General features: G+C 38.8%; 1 protein-coding gene across 1 annotated transcript in view; it reads left to right on the top strand.

The window, feature by feature from the left end:
• Positions 1-21,580, top strand: part of LOC108938623 (immunoglobulin superfamily member 3-like) — a 70,839-nt gene that overhangs the window by 8,657 nt on the left and 40,602 nt on the right. Inside the window, exon 2 of the mRNA XM_018759390.2 lies at positions 15,723-16,100. Within this exon, the coding sequence (XP_018614906.1) occupies positions 15,723-16,100 (378 nt within the window). The remainder of the gene's footprint in view (positions 1-15,722; positions 16,101-21,580) is intronic.

Raw genomic sequence — 21,580 nt, 5'->3', positions numbered from 1 at the left:
CTTACACTGTAAGGTTACAGTGACCCATTGCAAGTAGTGTATCTAGGAGTGTAAGTCACCTTGGTGAATAAGGTGTGTGGGCTCATAACACTACATAGAGTTCATCGGAAGTCTCTTTGGAGAAAAGCATCTGCTAGTGCTGCCTGGCCGCTTTATGAAGGAATTATACCATTTCGTGGCAATTGGGACTGAAAATCAAAGTTAAGTAATTGTGTGTCTTCAGTTAAAAGTTTTAAAGCATTTTCCTTGTATCCCCTGGTTACCATGGAATATGGTCGGTTAAAGGTGACTTCTATACCAACAACAGTTGCTTCGGTGAATGAAATGGACATGAATGAAAAGTCTTTCCTTATCTCTTTCTATGAGGGGAAGCAATTTCACACATAGCACAATACAGATAGTCCCGGCACCTAAAATGGCCCATGATTCACAGTGCTAACTGACAAAACACTGAAGCCAGATGGCAAAGCTTTTGTTCATGTCTTTCATGCACAGTGTGTGAAGAATATAGACGGCAGATGCAGTGACAATTACTGAGGTGCCATTCGTAAGTTTTAAATTAACATTTTTATCGAAATATTGGGGGAATAAACATTTCTTGGCCACATTTAATATTTATTTTTAGCACAAAACCCAAAGAGAAACGGTTGCTTTTACCAGTTAGCACAAATTTTTCACAAAATTATTACAGGGTACAAGTGTTGTCACATATTGAAAAGCTGCATTTATTTTAATCTTTTCATCAGATTACTTTTGCTTTTCCCAAGTCGTACTAAGTGGCCAATGACTTAAACAGATTTTAAAGGTACTTGTGTGACGGCAGTTAGTGATACACAGATCAAGAAGAACCAATCTTGAAATGGAGCTCATTAATCACTCTGACTCAGGGCAGATAATTTTCATTAATACCAAATTAGTTGAACTAGCTTTGTGAAATAGCCCCCAGGACTGTGAATGCTCAAAAAATCTGAACATTTCCTTTAACCTTTTTTCTGATAATCATGCTTGAAATAAAAAAGAGTTAAATTAGCACCTTGAGCACATCCCCACAGCCCTTAGCAAGACGTGTTCCTCCTCTTTTTACGACACATCGACACCTGGGCTAACAGGGTTAGTATAACCTTCTTGTTTTTCTTTGTGTGAGAGAAAGAGCAAGATTTTCATTATGTGCTTCCATGCCTTCTCTTGTTCTGTTGGGGTGATGTTTGAACTCATCTATTAAAGTGAGTCAAAGTGAAGTCTGTGTGCTTTTTCCTTTTTGTATAGTAAGGCAATTTAACATAATTCTACTGATAACGAAAATAAAATTCCCGAAATTAGCTTCTCTGGTATTTGTAAAACTGAGAAGCTTCATATATATGCATAACTGTAAATCTCAATATCTAGAATTTAATGATGGTCTTACACAGGAGTCTTTCTAATAGCTTCTAGGGCTGTTAATAAGAAATGGGAGGTTGGGACATTGGTGTTTTGAGACCATGTCCCTCATTGAATTGTCTTTCTCAGTCTACCTGAAAATCTGCTCTATGTCATTCTAGTCAAAGTAAAACTTAAGGGATTTTGGTCAGCAGCCACCCTTGGCAATTAATCATTAAGGTTTAATAATTGAGGACCTTGTTTTCACCTACTTTGCATGCTTAAATGCTGACAAAAAAAAATACAGTGGAGGAGCAGCAGAAGGAAAGTGACTGAGATTTCTTCTTTCAGTATATAGACATTTTCCAAATGTGTACTTAACATTCTGCATTATTTTTCAGTTTTTTTTTTAAATAAATAATTTACTAATTCACAAATGTCTGTTTAGCGCTCAGACGTACAGTATATTTCATGCTTGACTTTAAGCAGTAGCTACTGTACAGGAATTGGCCTGTACTGCACATATGAGTACTGTACTATACTGACTGCACAAGACAGCTCTGGCTCTGCTAGATGGAAGTTGCATCCATAAACCAAACGACTTCAAAAAATGTAAAAAAAAAAAAATTTAGCAATGAGTTTTTTTGCTTTGTTTTCCTTTTTTTAATTTCATTCTAATTCTCTTGTCCCACTCCATCTCTCACTATATCAGTCCCAGTGTCATCAGAATTTCCGCTTGCTTGTTTGTTTATTTATTTATTTATTGATACGTGAAGTAAGGCACGCATCATCGATGTTTTGATTGGGATTCGCTATCTCTCAGGCAGCAGAACAAAGTCAGGTGTTGTTTCAAGTGCAGCCAAACGGTGCCTTTGGCTGGCAAACCTTGCATCAGTCTCTGAAATAGTTTGAATGGGCCTTTATTTCCGCTACCCCCCAACTCTTAATGCATCCCCTTCATTTCCTTACCCTTAAGTGTGCCATGCAACTTCAGAGTGTGTTCCAAGCTGAATTTTGTGACTTATTTGTGCAGGTCTGGTTGAAGTAGCCTTGAGATTATCCAAGGAAAGATTAGTATAATCGTGTCAGGTGCTAATGAGGCCTTGGCACAGTTGCGAAGGATAAGACATGAGCTGCACTTGATTGGATTAGTGGTTTATCCCCCTCCAACCTCATTCTCACTCTCCATTTGTATAATCCTCTTTAGGACTTCCTGAAGGGTTCTCTTCACTTCTTCCCTGTTTGTCTATGGTGGTATTTGTCTATGCCCCCCCCCCAATTTTTATGTCATGAACCCCATCTTACTGTACCAGTAAGCTCAAAAACCAAAATGCATATTACATGTAGAAACTGATTTGCAATGGTAATAATTGCCGTAGCTGATGGCCAAGGTTCGTTAATATGGTTTTTGCATTAGTAGTGGGCTTCGGTAGTTGCATGCATCGCTCCAAAAAATCTGGGAGACGAATCCCATCAGTTTCAGGACCAAATTATAAATGGCCAAGTTCAAACTGTAAACTTTTTTTCACATTAACATTTAGTGATTAGTTTTTAAAGACTAATGTGAAATTTTACTAAAACAAAAAATGGTCAGTTCTATTTTGAATCAAGTATTAAATACAGCTTTTATACCAAAACAACTTGCTTGATTGGAAATATTGGCAATCAGTAATGTCTTGAAGGTTTCATGTACTTCTATCAAGATATTAGTTGAATTTAGAGTTTTGGAAGTTAACTGTATCTCTCATTGTACACTACCACCCTGAGGTGATATGGTCACAGAACACTGACACTTGAAATGTGTGCTGTTTAATACAGTACTGCAGAAAGTCTGTTGTTTAGAAATTTTAGTGGGAACAAGTCAACAACTCTTTAGTGCGTTTATACAGTGTGTCTCAATAGAATCAGCATTTTACTTAGACCAGAACATAAACAATACACTACTGAATACTGGAATACAAGTGTACAACAGGTTATTCCTTTAAAGAACAGTTTCTGAAACTCTGGGTTGCAACATAGTTTGCAAGACAGTTAGAGTGGGGTCAGAAAAGATTTTTCCCAAATTATAAACATTATTTAACAAACCATAACAAGGCAAAATAACTTTGTCGTTTCCGTGCGGGTCTGTTGCAATAGCAATTTAAAAAAAAAAAAAAAAAAAAAAAAACCTCTGATTTAGAAGGCTGCTGAAAGAGGCCAGTTTATTTTTGTACGTTACAATGAGTTGGGTCCAATTACTGAGAAGACCTTGCCATGTTTTGCATTTCCAGCAGTGCAGCTGGCCTTTTCGTCGCTGATTTTAATTTAAAAAGTAATAAAAACACATGATAGTCAACGGTGATATTTGCCTGTTTCTCCGCCTGACATTAATCCACCTTCAAAGCTTAGTCTGAATCAATAATATTAATTCACTGTTCACTTCAGTTAAATACCAAATAGACCTGAAGCTGAAATGGCTGATTTCTCAAAATTAACATTTCATTTGTTGGAAGTTTAGCAATTTTCACCATTTTCTGATATGAAGAGCTGAGTAATATCCTCCTCTGAATTGATATCATTATTACTGTTATTAAGTATTTTATCCAAAAGACAATCCTCAGAAGAAACTGTCAAAATAATTTGGTTGTTTCAAGCAATCATTTCCATAGTTTCAACTGCCTTTTTATAATATTATGGATCACGTTTGCAGGTTAATTTCCATTAATTCCCTTACGGTATGTTGAATTGGGATATAAAGCAGTAGCAGCAAGTTTGCCCTTGTTGTCTAGTAACCCTTATAACAGATTACAGGAATCTTGCAGAAAACAACAGGTAACATTTGTTTTGAATGGAACCAGTTCAACCACACACACACACTTCACAGTATATATGTGACTCTGTGCATGTTTTTTTCTTCTGTTTATTCATTTCGCTCCGTGACAAAGCCATCGATCCTATGAAACATTAAAGTGAAATAATCTTTCGTCACTTAAAACTTTTGTCACTGCAGTAGGTTGGTTCAAAACCACTTATGATTTGATCAGTCATGTATTGTGTGTCCTGTAAAGTTCTGTTCATGACACTGACAAGCTTTTGAGTTGATCTCTAGTTGAAAGTGTCCACTGCCTCGCTGCGTGTTTGTTTTTCACATTGCACTGCATGCCTCCTACAGCAGCTTTTCCCATTTCCATGTTTGTCAGTCACTGACTACCAAATAGGAGCTTCACTTTGATTTCTACGGGCTAGTCTCTGAGACGTTCATCTTGGGCTACCGTAAGAGTTTACACATCGTACCTCTGCACATACTGTCCAAGAAGATGGAGGTCTGGCAGCTCAAGTTGTATTTTGTCAGTAAAGCAGCAATTTGTTAGGGTTTACAGAAAACTTTCCTTTTTATAAATGAGTGCAGCCTTATTAACTCATGCTTGAACAAGACTCTTCAGTGTCTGTAAATGAAACATATGGCATTTGACTTATTTCGCAACCTACCCCTTATGATGGCGGCAAAGAGAGAATTGCGGATGGAGGGAAATGTAACACCCATTTGGTGCCCTTGAACATTCCTCCTCATTAACAGGGAATGTGTGGATATTCGAGTGCAGTCTGTCTTGCCCTTTGAAATGTGGAGTTTGCAGCTGCATACATCTAACGTAGATGTTTTTTCTGCTTTTTATTAGACAGTGTAAAATTGTGCACATTGTAAGAATGTGCACTCAGCGATGACATCATTGTTTTTGACCTTTATTTACATTTACATGTATTCATTTAGCAGATGCTTTTCTCCAAAGCGACGTACATCTCAGCGAAAATGCAATTTGTGCATTACCTTAGGAGAAAGAGAAATAGTTGCAGACATGTGATTCTTAAGTAAGCCTAGTTTGTTAATTTTTACGCTAGATGCACCGATGTTCATCGCTCAAGTAGGTGCATAAAATGCAGGATAGATGAATCCTGATCACCTTCCATTTAATGATTCCATTTCCTGATAACCTTCTTTTTAATCCTCGTGATTATCGTTGAGAGGAACGATATGGAAAGCTGTTACAATTCCAGTACTTTTTCAAAGTGTTTGGGAATAGAACATGTTACTTGCCATTTTATTGTACTCTGTGCTGCAAGAGAGGAATAAAAAAAATCAAGAATCACTTCATGGGGTCCAGCTGCCAAGCCTTGTCAGTCAGTGGTTCATTTTATTTGACCAGTTGAACCCTTTCATTCGGTTGACGCTGCTCCCCTTTTTATGGGGCTTTAGTGCGCTGGCTCTTCTTCACTAGACAGGCATGCAGTGTTGGACTGCTGAATCTGAGCACGGATGGGTTGGTGAAGCTGTGTTATTGTCTGTCCTTGTGCCATCTTGAGTTTCGCTGGCTGAGAGCCTCCCCCATCCCAATCCCAGATAGGGAGATGTAGATAGGACATGAGGATGCTTTGATGTAAATTCCTTCAGAGTGGAGGTAAAAGCCCCATGCGTCTGGGTTTCCCTGCTGATCTGTTACATGCTGAATTATTTGAGCTGACACCTGTTTCTTATCACACTGAAGGAGTGGGAGTGAATGCGGAGACCTCTTTCATACAGATTCAGCTAAATCTTTCAGTCATCCCTTTCCTTGGACATTGAAACATACCCTCCGTGACACATGCGCACACTCCAGTTAATTTAGATTTCCCAGTCCACCGGAAACACTTGGGACTGCAGGAGGAAACGGGAGCACCTGGAGCAAACCCGCACAAACATGGGGACAACATGCGAACTCCACCCAGACTGTGGGATCAAGCTCATATCCAAATGAACCATCTCGGTACTGTGAGGCATCTGCGCTACCCACTCCATCGCCATGCCGTCCAATAGTACCGATGAGGTTAAAGTGGTTTCCAAATGTACATGATATAAAATGTTAAACCAGCTTACTGTTATTTGTTCAGTTTTTCTCTGTACTGCGATCAGTTTTTGTACAACATTTTATTCATGAATGTGCCCGAAATGAAAGCAATTCCTGAATAAATAAACATGACAGAACAGCATTGCAACGTGAAACTGAAAGTACTAACTTTGTTGTTAGTGGTTTTTTTCATGTTTTCATGCTTTGCTGATGTGGCTATAGCAATAATTACTGTATTAACGTGAGAGCTAATATGAAATCTACAAAAATTTAAGTGTGTGTTTGCGCAAGCAGCCTTTATGAGCCCTTGTCTGCTCCCAGCTGCTTTGTCAGCACCTGTCCTCTCTTGCTACTGTGTATTCTTGCAGAGAGATGAGTCTTTTTTTGTACTTCATGCTCTTACTTTTATGGAATAGTACCTTTTCTGACAATTGATGGAGTGGAGGTGGAAATAGTGGGAACATACAAGCGCCACGGGGTGCACCTGGACAGCAGGCTCGAGCGGATATGTAACACAGGGGCAGGTATAAGAAAGGACAGAGTTGCCTCTAATTCTAAGGAGGCTGAGGTCCTTTGGAGTGCGCAGGGCACTGGTGGAGATGCTCTACCATACGTTGTACTCAGGGTGCCATAAAATTGTTTTTACAGCAGGATATTCTTACATGAGCAATTGCATTACTCAGATTTACTGCGTGAAAGAGTGGGTTTGAATCAGAAATCCTTAGATTGCAAGACAACAACCTCAATCGCTACACTCCCCACAGCCTACTGATGGTTCACTTTTATTTTGGGTTTTATGTTAGTGCTAGAGGGGGTGCGGTGGCACAGCAGGCTTGCCCTCTGCCTGCTCTCTGGTGGGTCTGAGGTTCGAGTCCCGCTTGGGGTGCCTTGTGATGGACTGGAGTCCTGTCCGGGGTGTGTCCCTTCCCCCTCAAGCCTTGTGCCCTGTGTTGCTGGGTTAGGCTCCGGTTCACCACGACCCCCCAGGGATAAGCAGTTTCAGTGCGTGCGTGTGTTTTTGCTAGTACTTTAAGTATTGTTGATTTTCTTTAGATCTGGGATCTGTGACCAAAATAAACACAGAGCTTCAAAATAAGAAATGGATTAAGAAATGTGCTTGTGGGAAAAATAAAGCAGCTTTTCATATGAACGTGACCTGAGATGGTGGCTGTTTCCAGTGTCCTCAGCCTGTATGCACAACTATTTATGGGACTTGCTACAGCTGACAGCTCATTTGCTTCATATAGTCGGAGAAAATTTTCCTGCCCTGATTACACTTACAGACCGAAACATGTTCCAGGATGAGTGGTACAAATTCTTGGAGTTTGTGTAGTGAAAATCCCCACAGCATGTGGGGTAGCTGGTAGCATGGTGGTTAGAGCTGCTGCCTTTGGATCTTAAGGTTATAGGTACAAATCCCTCCTACTGTGGGAGTTCCCCAGTTAGTAACGTGCTTAACCTAAATTGCTCCAGTGAAAGTTATCCATAAATAATGTAGGTAGTTGGAGAAAGTGTCAGATAAATAAATATATGTGAATGGGAAATGAGTGTAAATTGTAGTGCACTGTGCTCTGGGTTTGGGAGGGGCAAAAAAGGCCACACAGAGAGTGTTCGTTATGAACATTTATTGGAACACCAGCACACAGTGAGCGATATTGCTGCACTCAAAGAAATATTTAGGCCTAATAATTAAGATTTATGTATTTTGATTGCATATAAAATTTCCATCCATTTGAATTACATATTTTTAACCTAAACAAATTAATAAACTTTATGAAATACATATTTGTAAGTCATATGTAAATGAGACATGTAAGATTTATGTAATAGTATCAATAAATCCAATTTGTTTTAAATTCATAAGAAACAGGAGTATGTATTATTTTGTAATAAAGCCAATTTACTTAAAATGCATCACATTTAAGCATTCTTTATTAATAAACCAAATGCATTTTAAAACATTTATAAATTTGTATTTATCTATTCCTACCCAATCACAATATTCTACAACAAAATCTAACAAACAATAAAGAACAGCTAGACCACATAGTTCCACATTTATCAATTTATTAATACTTGAAGACATTTGGCTATTTTGGGAGTAACAAAACTCAAAAGTCAGCAAAAAGAGGAGCTAGCAAGACATACTAGCCGGTGCCCATACACGTGTTGTGTGCAACATCTCCAAAAAAAAAAAAACAAAACACATTAAGGTTAAATGCATTACTTTCAAACATTTTTGCCACTATCAACCTCTTTGCACAAATAAATGCAAACATTTTTAAGACTGTAGAAAAAAGACATTTCCTCAAGAAGTGCTTAAAAAAACTAGAAAACTTGAAGTAGACAAAAATCAGGTCACACCTGATTCAATGATAACACCATTGCTTACATTACACTAACATTTTCACAAATCTGTGACATGCAATTATTTGAAACAATAGGGTGAAGGTCACAAAGAAGTGCCATAAGTCTCAGTGGTTAAGTGGTTCTGAACCACCATACTTTTCATGCATGTTTACATGTTAGGAAGACAGGAGTATAAAACAAACATTATACAAGAAAAAAACCTCTAACAACAAAGGACTACATTTTGAACTTTAAGTTTTGTTAGTTTAAAAGTTCACTCAAATAAGTAGAAAAATTGCAAACCCATTGCCTGAGGAGGGAAATATCAGTGTTTATCAAATCATTGTAGCATCTTAATTTTCAGTGCTTGGACTTTTGGTGACAGTTTGGTTGTATCCAGTTCCATCAGGATTTTCTGAAACACTTCAAATGTGCACTTGAGGTCCTTCGGGTAGTTAAGATTAAGTGAGTCCAAAAAGCATCACACATCCGAGTGTGACACTCGGCAGTTTTTGCAGAACAGCCAAACCTTCAAGTACCACACCAACATCTGTAGGTTCATCTCCAGGATCAGCACCCTCTGCCCGAATGACATAGATGCCCATTATTGTCTGTGAAATCCCAGACTCAGCCTCTTCACTTTCAAAGTCCTGGAGGATAAACAAAGCGAATGAGTTCTGTCCCAATGCCAGTTATGGTGTTATTCAGGAATTTTAAGGACATGTTGTTTTGGAAACTCTGACATTTTAGATATGTAGCAGCATATATATGAAAAATAATGGAGCATTTTTCAGAACTCACAAGACCTCAGAAAGCTCTAAAAACAGATGATCCACAAACCATCCAGATTGATGAGTACATCACTCATCACTTTAGAAAAATGGCCAGACAGCCCGCATGCTTAGTTGCACAACTTCCAAGAAAATGACCTCAACTCACCATGAATGCCCTTCAAGTTGCCACCTAAATAGTAGGCTACTTTTGTAAACCTACAAGCCAACAAACCAATCCAAATGCATTGCGATTCTTCAAGTTATAAATTCTCCCCTACAGTCAGCTGTTAGTTACTTTTAACAAACTATAATATGAATAAAAAATAAAGCCAGTGCAATTTTAGGTTTTTGAACTAATTTTGAACTTGAACCAAGATTAAAAATGCAAGCACTGGATATTATGATGTTGCAGTGATGGTAAACAAGTGGTTTGATATGCTAGAAAACAAAGTGATTAAATTGCTGCAAATTCAATATTTAACTGTTTTTCACAGTTCTTCCTGTTTTATTTTGCTATAGACAGTATCTATCCCATTGATTCAGTTATGTAATTTAAGTGTTAATTGTACTGTAGGTGTTACTGATTTGCCATGATTAATGTATTAATTCCTTAGCTACACCAAATCTGAGATCAGCATAATGGTTTGAGTGTTTCATGATTCTGATTTCATAATTTTCATACTTTGTACTGGCAACTGTATCATTTTAATAATAATTACATTAACTCAATTTTATAACTATTAAAAGGCTAGTTCACCCAAAAAAATTAAAATTTTCATCATTTACTCACCCTCATGTTGTTCCAAACATGTATGAGTTTCTTCTGCTGAACACAAAAGAAGATATTCTGAAGAATGTTTGTAACCAAACAATTTTGCATCCCCACTGACTTCCATTTTATTTCTTCATACTACTGAAGTCAATGGGGTCCCAAAACTTCTCATACATGTTTGGAACAACTTGAGAGTGAATAAAATACAGATTACTTCAGCATTTCCCACAGACTAACACTCTATTTGTGGTGCTCAATACTGATATTGTGCCAGGCCGCCACAAATAAATCAATGTATGGGAAACACTTATTTTTGGATGAACTTTCCCTTTAAATAATGACATAAGTGCATTTCTGAAGAAAATATGGTTAATTGCAAGATGATATTGGGCTGTTCATGTGTGGTCGCTAGAGTATTCAAGGTTGTTTCTATGGTGTTAAGCAGTTGTTAGCCAAGACACTACAATGAATTTTAGTGGGTTATTTGTTGACCCACTAAAAGAGCATTAAGACATAGCCTATAAATCAAACACTGCAAATATGTATTTAACAATGTATTAGGAATGTTATGCTTTTTATGCTGAATCATCCAAAATTCAAAATGAGATTCATTGTTCATAATCTGATGTATTGAATTTGTTTTTTAAATCAGTATCTTTGTAGCATACATACAAGGTCTAGGAGGTTGTCCCACCATAAAAATGTAAGAAAGGATGCTTGAGGTATCTGTAAAAGGTAAATGGTTCTAATTAGAAACAAAATGCATACTTTTGATGAAATCTCAAAGCCAGCATTAGAGAACTGTGAATAGTACTCTTATATACTGACTGCAGTACTTTATAACTGTCTTTGTTCCTTTGCCTTAAACGTTAAAAGTGACTATTTTTTGTATATTGAGTACTTTACATTTTTATATATTTTTTATCCCTCATTCACATATTGAATATTCTATCTTCTCATTTGTCTTGCCACTGTCATTCTGTCTGTGCTGTGGAAGTTTCTGTCACCAAGACAAATTCCTTGTATGTGTGAACATACTTGCCAATGAAGCTCGTTCTGACTGACTTCTAAAACAAAAATGCCATGGCAATAAACACCGACGGGGTCACATCACGGCAACACCCGACGAACTGTGTCACACAGACGTTGCAATTTAATAATCATACCAAGTTAACGTGTAACATTGATTGTTTCATATGTACTCGTAAACTTTACTCACATTTGACACTTGTCGAATGCTAATTTTGGACATGGCTGAGATGTTCAGGCTGTCCTGCACAGATGAACTCATCATGCAGTGCTGTTAGAATGCGATCCATTTACGAGATAAATGTATTTAAAATCGTGGTTACTTAGGTTAGTTCAGTAGCCTAGGCTAATTTAGCGATTTTAATCTGTAAATAGTTACCCCAACCCAAACACCATTTCTTTCTTTCTGTCGGATTTCCGTAATGCACCAGCGTGGTGGGCCAGTTTCAGCGTATGTAAGTGTGGGTCATACTCCTCCTCCTTGTCCTTCGTTAGAAATTCGTAAATTTATATAAATACACTAAAATCACATCTCTGTTCGTTTTAAATAGTAATACGTATAATACTGGCCAACGAGAAAAAATGCTAAGCAGTTAAAGTCAGCTTTTTTATTAAAAACATGGCCATGGCATCGCATGTCACATGTGTGACATGTGCACGTAACTACTAGTAGTGGACTGAGGAAAATTTGAGTAGTTTTGTGTAATACAAAAAACAGCACTAAATAACACATTTACATACGCTGAAAACTGTCAAATTTTATAGGATGAGTACAAATTTAATTTACGTTGCAAACGAGTCACGAACCAGGGCGCTCCAAAGCAAGGTGGCGAGAAGAACGCTGCTCCTTCTGCTGCTGCTTTTTGCAGGTGAATATCATCCACGTGGCATGTGCAAAATCGTCACCTAACGACTGGAGCATGAATCGGCATCATTTCCTCTTCTATACGATTCTATTTCCCGAAAATCGTATGCAAAAAAATCTCATACAATTTAACTAATTGGATCTGGCTTGTTGTTCCAGCTAGCTATATTCAAACCATTTTCATACTATTTAACTGATTAAATCGAATAATTTTCACAATTATCAGATTTAAATTGACTCCATGTAATCTGAATACATAAAATTTGAAAAAATGATTTTTTAAATAAAATCAAAGGGATTCAGATAGATAATTATAAACTATGCCATGATTCATTTTTTTGAGTGATGCGAACATGAGGGAAATGACGCTCTTGGTCCGAGAACCCTTTTTTCTCAAGGGCCCGACATCTCAAGCCAGCCTTCCCAGCCTCCTTAGCCTTTTTTAAGGCTTTCCTTAACCTGCTCACACTGTCCAACAGGCACACGCCCCGTTACAATGCCTTTCAGCATCCACAGCGATTGAAAAATTATTTTACATGCGTAGCACGCCGGAGACGAAGCCGGAGCACCAGGAAGCCCGAGCACCTCACCGACCCCGATCCCGCACCCGGAGCTCCACCCCTCGACACCAGTTCCCTGTGCCCCCTTTTCCCCCGTCCCTCTGTCCACTGACACACCTGCCCGTTAATAAACCCCTCCTCACGAGCACCGCACGTGACCGTCTTGGCCTCCTTTTGTTACAACGCGTTTACCACAAATCCCAATATCCACAACTATTTATAATGGACATCTGTTCCTGCTTAAACATGGCACTTCTTAGTAGCGTGGGTCGTTACAATATAGTTTATTCCCTAGGGAAAGGGGTCTTGTGAAAATTTCTTAAGATGTCTCTTTCTCTACTATGTACTTATTCCTTTGTTTATGCATGATATTCGGCAAGAGATTTATAGGTATTAACAGCTATAAAAAATAAGTATACAACTGCCGGTGATTAAATTTATCATTGACTGACTTTGACTATCCAGATTTGATGAGCTGGATATTTTGTGGCACTGAGGCATCTTTTTAAAGGTATTGGCGGTTTGAACTGTCGACCCTCTAGTTAAAGACCACATCCTGTTCCTTCTTTGAACTCAACTCTGTAAAGATCTTTCTTTTGGCATTGGACAGGAAGAGGGGGTAAATGGGTGATGTGTTAATGGGAGGCTGAAGAAAACACTTCCCTGCTCTTAATACAGGCAGGAAGAAAACCTTGAGTTTTTGCTGGGAGAACAAAACACTCCGTTGGGCTTCCACAGCCCAAGTAACACAGAGCAAACCCTGAGTTCTGTCCCAAAGCTTTTACTGCAGAAGTCCTGCTCATCCCCTCTGCATATGTCTCAGAAAGGTGTTAGAAGATGAGGTGACATGGTTCCATCTCGCACAGTAGTTGAAAGGCTCTCTTTTTATGAGGTTTCACAATAGGAAATTATTTTTAGATGCTTGTGATCTGTTGATGTGCATACAGTTAAGGAGTGAATTGGTTTGAGGTGGCTAAAGGTGCACTTGGGATTTCACATACAGTCAGTCAGTCAGTCCGTCCGTCCGTCCTCAACCGCTTGTTCTGAGCGGGGTCGCAGCAAACCGGAGCCCAATCCGGCAACGCAGGGCACAAGGAACATCGGATGGGCCACCAGTCCACCACTCAGCACCCCAAGCAGGACTCGAACCCCAGACCCATCACAAAGCAGGCTCTGGACAAACCTGCTGTGTCACTGTGCCCCCCTGCTTGGGCTTTCCTTTATGGTAATGCAAGACTCCCATCATCGAAACGCCAATTATGCCATAAAAAAACCACTCAGCTATAGCACAAATCATACTCCACAAAACAACACACTTTGGCCCATATGATTCCACAGTGCAGTCCAACTAATTCTCTAATATAAACCAGTCTGTAGTAAATCACAGCTGGTACTTGTTTGCTCCCCAGGTGCAGCTGATGATCCAGGAGCTGAGGGTTGTTTATGCTCCCATGTGCCACTTCGGGTTTTTTTTTAGTTAAGAAGTGACTCCTGTTCCAAAAACATTGAAGTTGTAAAATGTAATCCTCCTCCAAAAACATGTATATGCAAATACAGATGCGTGCAGGCCCATACACTTATAAAGGTGTAACCGGCCCCGCTCCGTCTATTCATTATGTTGCATTTCACAGTAAAAACTGCTGTCTGATTTTGAAGCTAAAGAAGTAGGTCTGGTCATTAAAAAAACACGAGGGAAAGGGGACGGTCCAAACTGCTGCTACAAATGAAGAGACGTGGAGTTGTTCATCCATAATGAATGCTTTTTCTTTGTACTGTACTGAAATATTTTTATGATATTTGTGCGAGGGCTCACCTTCCTTTCATGGAAAGTACTTATTTTGGGCTGGAATCTGTGATGCCTGTTTTATCATTCACCCCCCCCCCCCCACTTACGAGAACTCGGCCAGAAATGGGCAAAACACATGGCTACATGTAATAATTACAAATTACAAAATAGCCATATAGAAAAATTATATATAAATTATATATTACTGATGGGGCTTAATGCCCCCAAGTGAATGAGAGAATTTCACTAAAAAGAAGTTTCAGTTTTGAAGAAGTAGTAATACTGAGTATTAATCAATAAAAAACCAAACTACACAGACTGAACAAATAGGATTAACTGTGAATAAACTGGAAAAATTGTCTGGGGGGAAAAAAAAGTGGGCCTTTGTATTACAAGTTTGGATTTCCGTTATTAAAAATACATTATTTGTGACAGTGGCTAACATTTCTTCTTGTAGACTGAGCACGTCTTTTATAAAATTGGCATCTAGTATCTTCTATATAAAATTAGTATCAAATGTGTCATAAATTATAACTGAAATACATGTCATTGAAATACTTTCCAGTTTCTGTGCTACGTTCTTATTCAAAGATTGCAGTTTTCCTTTTAATCAGCTTTTATTTGATGGCTAATGTGGCTTTGTAATTCTTTATGGAATTGTTTGATATTTAATTACAATGATTTTTAAGTGGAGAACACATGCCTTGTACCCAACATTTCATAAGTGGGGAGAGAAAAGTCATAAATAGCAGGAGTAGGATATCAGATCCTTTATCTCCATTTCTACTGTCTTAATTCTTTGCACTGTATTGTTTTTGCTGTCTAACACACTTCAACTCTCTGATCACTCCCCTTGGCTATACAATGAACTGTTTTGAGGTTTAACCCAAGCTGTGTACCTTACTCAATGCAGTTTTGACAGAATGAGATTCTGGTAGGTCCTGTGTGTATGAGAATGCAGTAGAAATGGACAGCTGTCTGCAAGATTGGCAGGATTTTTTAACAGTTTGAATGAGGCTTCATGCAGAATAATAATGAAAATTTTTCTAAAGGTGAGCTAATTTCATAAGTTTTGTAATTTTTTTTTTTTTTTTTTTGGGCAAGGTGTTTTTTCAGTGTTATATCTTGCTCTCCAGTGGGTCCAACATTCCCATCTCTTTCCATGACATCAAGACACATTAACGAACAGTGGAGCCACTGAAAAACATGTCCAGTAAAAACACTTTCTTCCGAAGGGCCAAAGTTTCTGTAGTCGTTCTTATGTCTGTGCCCATAGATTGCAGGTATGTGTTTAAATGTGAGTGTGATTGTAACTGATCATTCATCAGTAAAGATTCAAACCAAACACACTCTTGTTTTTCTTCCTTCACCAGGTGCCACTTCAGCCAAACGTGTCGTGACTATTCAGAGTGGGCCGTTGGTGCGCACTCAGGGCTCTCACATCACCATCTGGTGCAATGTGACGGGCTACAAAGAAGGTGTGGAGCAGGACTTCGAGTGGTCGATGTACTTGCACTCGGCCCCTGATCGCGAGATCCGGATCATTAGCACCATCCAGCCCAACTACGCCTATGCCGTGTTTGCCCAACGTGTAAACAGCAAGGAGATCTACGTGGAACGCTTGGGACGGGATGCGGCCGTGCTGCACGTCACCAAGCTGGAGACCAAGGACCAGGGCCAATTTGAGTGTTACACCCCCAACACAGATGGAGAGTACCTGGGTTCATACAGCGCTAAGACCAACCTCACTGGTATGTACTTCTTACCTGTTTTGTTTTTGCACTCGCTTGAGGCATTATGACATCCAACTTGGTTTCGTTGCTTGATGACAGAGTTTTCCCGTTTTTCTCCGTGTTGCGACTTAACTAGTGGCTTTGCTGTGTTATGGTGTCCTAATACTGATTTCCTAGTCTGTCTTTGAATCTTAACATTTTTCCCCTAAATTAACCACTGATTTGAGTAGTACTGTAGAAGAGAATTTGTACTGCAACTGTTCAGCTGTTACCAAAGTTACCAATGACATCTTTATAAGATGCTATGTAATTTTAAATTGGAGGCGCCAGGTACTGCAGTGGTTATACCTGTTAGCTTGCAGTTTGAAGGTCTCCTCTTTGAATCATGCCATAGTGCCCCGATTAAGTTGCTTACACTGAATCGATACAGCAAGAATACCTTGCTATATAAATAACTAAAATATTGTAAAATTATCTAATTTTGTAAGCCATGTTAATAATAATACAGCCTTTAGAGATTGTCCAGTTTTTCTCCTTCTTCTCAAACACATACATCCCTAAATGGAATGATAAAAGATGATTTTTTTTTATACCAAAATAATGATTTTGTGTCCATGAGGGTGCTTCCATGTGTAGCCAGTGCTTAATAATATCTATTATTTATTGATGCAGCATATGCCTTTTTCTAAGTGACTTAATATTGTCTTTGTATGCCAAGCTGATTAACTCATTTGTCCAGCTGGATAAAGTGAACTGTGTCCGTTCGGGGTAAGTACCACGCTCAGGGGTACTACAGCAGGAGCAGGGACTCAAACCCAGTACCTTTGATTGCAAGGTGACCCTTGTAGCTACTACACTACCGTCTGTGTATCTGAGTTCGTCACTACTGCTAGGTCCACGAGGCAGTCCGGAGCAGAGAATTATCTCTGCGGCCGAATGAAGAACGTTCTTGCTGAAAGCAAAGTGGAGCTGGGTTTGGCGTGACACACTTTCAGTAACCTTTTAACCCATTTCCCCATGGCTAAGCTCTGTGCATGTCTCTTCATGTGCTGTTCAGAGCACTACGTTGCCCGTGAAAAATGAAGTGCTCTCTCCAGTAGATTGCCTGTAAAAACTTAAATAATGTCAGAACGCATTTTATTGTAATACAGTGCAGCATTTTTGTGTTTTCCCTCTTTTCTCCCACTTTAGTCATTACAGTTATCTAATTGTTATGTCTTGCCCTTGAAGCATAACACCCACACTAACACGGGAAGGTGAACACAGGCCCACGCACCTCCTCTAATGTGTACGCAGCGAGAATCTGCTTCTTTTCACTCTACAGGCTGCCGAATAAACCGATCATTAAAGCACATTTAATTGGGCTATGTAACACACTTGGAGGAGAGCGCTATTGTACCAGATCCCACCTCCAGCCGTGCGGGCACCAGGCTGACCGCGGTAAAGTGCATGTAAAATTTATTGTGTACCCCACAGTACTGCCGTTTTAATAGGAAAGACAATGATGTCGCAGCCATTTCTCCTGTTGGTTTGTCACTACAGAGGCTTTATAATGTGTTTATGGTCCAGCTGTAAAGCATCGTTCTTTAAGTTTTGCAGCTTAATGAACCTACATAAAGCAAGCATTGCCATCATATCTAGAGACAGCTGCCAGCGTAGTATTTAGAGCTGTTGCCTGTATCTGAAGGTCACAGGTTTCTATTTTGCCTACTGCTGTAGCACCCTTGAGCAAGGTACTTACCCTGATTTGCTCTAGTACAAATTTCCCAGCTGTATGAATGAGTAAATAATTATAGGTAGCTTAACAGTGTAATCTGCTTTGAAGAAAAGCATCAGCTGACTGTGTCATGTGTTTTCATTAGAAAATATTTCCATGTTATATTTCTGTGTAACTTTGTTATGGGAATTTCCTTTTTTTTTTTTTTTTTGTTCTTTTTCTCGTTTCTACCTGAGTTTGAGAAGAGTGTAGAGTGAAAAGAGATGGTGGCCTGAGGAGTTCACCTCTTCCAGCTCTAATGTTAGTAGCTGTGAACATTTAAACATACTGAAACTTTCCATTTAATCTAAGATACTGTTGCGTAAACACAGGAGGAATGCTAGCAATGTTAATTTTCTTGATTTGCAACTCATGAATCTTTTGACTGTTACTTAATGTTCTTCAATATGCCTTCAACCATGTTAGTATACTAATAGTATTTCATCTGGGTTATCAATTGCCTTCGATATGCATGTTTCTCTTTGTGACTATGCATTTTCAGTAATAAATAATTACATATGTACTCTTTTACTTAGCTATTCTGGCTTAGTACTTTTTCCAACAAAAAAGAAATGGACACAGAAAGGGATGACTGCACAGGTGATCTCTTTGCTCAGGTACATAACTGAAATGTGGCACTGCTCCTTCTATTGTAGCTTTGAGGAAGACATGAATATCATTTGGACGTGTTCTGAAAATACCTGATTGTGTGACCATATTGTAAATTGCATAGTGCATAATTTGATTTAGCTGGGGTCATTTTACCTTTCAACCAAAACCTATTAGTCTGGGTCAGTGACAGGATTTCAAGCCAAACCACAGATGAAGCAGTCATGAAGCATGAATTTCACGACCCATGGTAAAAAGGGGGAAAAAATCTTTTAGAAATATACTCATGTGGTTATAGGAGTAAACATGGGACTGTATATGAAAAGCTTCCTCACCATTCTATATCTGAGCATTTTAGTCTACATCAAGTCTACATTTGGAATAGAGCTAAGAACAATAAATTTTCTTCAGATTATTTTTTAACATTTTTTTTCTTCTACTAATTCTACTCTTTTTCTACATCTACTTTTTCTACATTATCAATAAATGCACACGTTTGTTAAACATCATTTTCTAGGTTTTTTTTTTTTTTTTTTTTTTTTTTTATAAGATTTACAAGGTCTACGGGGTAACGGTGAGCCATTCCCAAAAATTCCATGAAAGTTGATGTATATAAAATAAATTAAAAATAGTGGTTGCAAGCTTTGTGTGCATGGACTGGTTTAAGGAAGATGAAGTATATATGAGAAATTTAAATAAATTAATAATTTTAAAAATAATGCACGGTGTGTCTTACAGTATCTCTTTCGCAGATGCTTGTGCAATTTTGAAATTCAATCTCAGGTTATCTCACTTGCATGAATTTTTCAGCCTTGGCCTGAAGTTGCAGATCAAATATATGAAAATTTGGGCCAATTAAGGAGAAGTGCTATTGCGAACTGGAAATGTTAAAAAACACATATCACAAGACTACATGATGGTGAATGAGTGTTTTTGCTTAAATATTGTTCTCATTAGTCATTTTTAATTGTCTAAACAATCTTTCAAAAAGCTGAAAACCGGCAATTTTCCCACCAGAAAGGAGCAGCTCTTTGATAGTGCTTTAGGAAATAATCAGCATTTTCCCATTTACCATTTATAAACATCCTCATTATTTTAACAGAATTGAATAGCACTGTATTGTTGTTGTTTTGCATGCAATTATGAATAAGGGGGGGGGGGGTGTGGTGGCATTTTGCAGCAGGTTTGGCCGGGTCCCGCTCTCTGGTGGGTCTGTGGTTCGAGTCCTGCTTGGGGTGTTGTGACGAACCGCGACCCCACTTAGGACAAGCGATTTCAGACTCTCTCTCTCTCTCTGTGTGTGTGTGTGTGTGTGTGTGTGTGTGTGTGTGATTATGAATGAGCTACAGTGTGTTGCTTACTATTGTTTGTTATAGATATTGAGAAAATTCCTTTCAGTTTATTTTTTTTATAGAGTGCTCTTCTTACTAAGGTGGCCCAGAGCTCTGAAATGATTTCAAGGTACAATACAGAATACAGTCTAAAGATACAATACTGAGTAGGGCAGTTACAGCTAGCTATATGGATAAGCCAGCTGGCAGCTGAGGTGAAGAAACCAAACAAAATCCCGATAAACCTCCGGGGAGTCAAGTACCTGTGGCTGCCCACTCCTCTTGTGAAGATCCTTAGTGGTTCTCAGAGAAGTGGCTTAGAACCCATTATCCATAATGTACCTTTTTAACAGGAGTAAGTAAAAACAAAATAAAGAAGGATTCATCATTCTGTCCTATTTAAGGCGGTGGTATTCAACCTGGATGCTACTGACAGTGTAAAGGAGTACCACCACATTGTCAATAATTTTGCGTGTTTTTTATCATCTTAATTATCATAATACATTTTTAGATGGGGGGGCTCGGTGGCACAGCGGGCTTGGCCCGCGCCTGCTCTCTGGTGGGTCTGGGGGGTTCGAGTCCCGCTTGGGGTGCCTTGCGATGGACTGTTGTCCCGTCCTGGGTGTGTCCCTTCCCACTCGGCCCTGTGCCCTGTGTTGCCGGGTTCGGGCTCGGCTCCGGTTCACCGCGACCCCGCTCAAGACAAGCGGTTTCAGACTGCGTGTATTAACTACTACAGCAGTGCCGTAAGAATAGATGTCCTTTCTTTTATGCTGGTACCCATACATGATTAATAATTAAGATAAACAAATACTATCGTCATCTCCTTTAGATCAGTTTTTTTTTTTTTTGATTCCAATACATGATCAGTTTTTGTCAGCTAATGTGTTGACTTGTCTGACAGACATAACGAGTCATTTTATTACTCATTAATATTGAATAAGACTAAGGGTTCTTGGGGAGAGAGCTCCAGTAGAAAATTCACAAGGGAAGCCACAGAATAGGACATATGACTTGAGGGTGCCAAAAAAAAGGTTGAAAGCCACTGCTTTAAGGTGTAGCTGCTCTTTGATGTAAATGGAAGGGTTGTGTCTGAAGATGTGCCTTAAGCTGATTTTGCTGCAGTCTCTTTTTTTCTGTTCTTCAGGAGCACATTTTTGCATATGCATCAAAAAGTCATACTTTTTTCTCTACTGTACTTGCTCTGCACATGACATAGTGCTATAGAGCAAAAGCCATTTACTCATGCAATTGTAAACAAGTTACCGATCCCATAGGAAGCATAGCGTTGTTTAAGAATTATTGTTTTTCATAAAAATAGCAGGGCAAAAAACATTTCGCTGTAAGTGGTTTGATCATGGAGACACGTTTAAGCTGTTGTAGAATTCATGTGGACAAAATGAACACTTCACAGCTGCATTTACAATTAATTACCTGATCTTTGCTGAAGAGGAGGCACAGTGGTGTAGTGGAGCGTGAAAGTCTCAGATAAACAGCACAGTAATAATGAATTAAGCACAGCAAAAAAAAAAAAAAAGTTGTATTTTTCTCCTTGGTCCCCATTTAGAAAAATGTGTTGTGTCTATCTTTTACATTGTTAGTTTTCCAAAGTGTAGACCCCCACAACTTTTAGAATTCGCAGTACTAACTTTAATTGGATTTAATTCTGTGTCATTTTTTTAATATTTACTTAGCATCCACACGGTACAGAGAAGATGTTGGCCAGTCATTTCAATTTGACGGGCACGACTCCAACTTGGCAACTGCTGATAGTAGAACAGATTTTTATCATTAATTTTTAG

This window comes from Scleropages formosus, chromosome 12 (genome assembly GCF_900964775.1).
Source record: "Scleropages formosus chromosome 12, fSclFor1.1, whole genome shotgun sequence".
Lineage (NCBI taxonomy): Eukaryota > Metazoa > Chordata > Actinopteri > Osteoglossiformes > Osteoglossidae > Scleropages > Scleropages formosus.
Note: the sequence above shows the minus strand (reverse complement) of the source record. Positions and strands in the feature narration are given on the sequence as shown.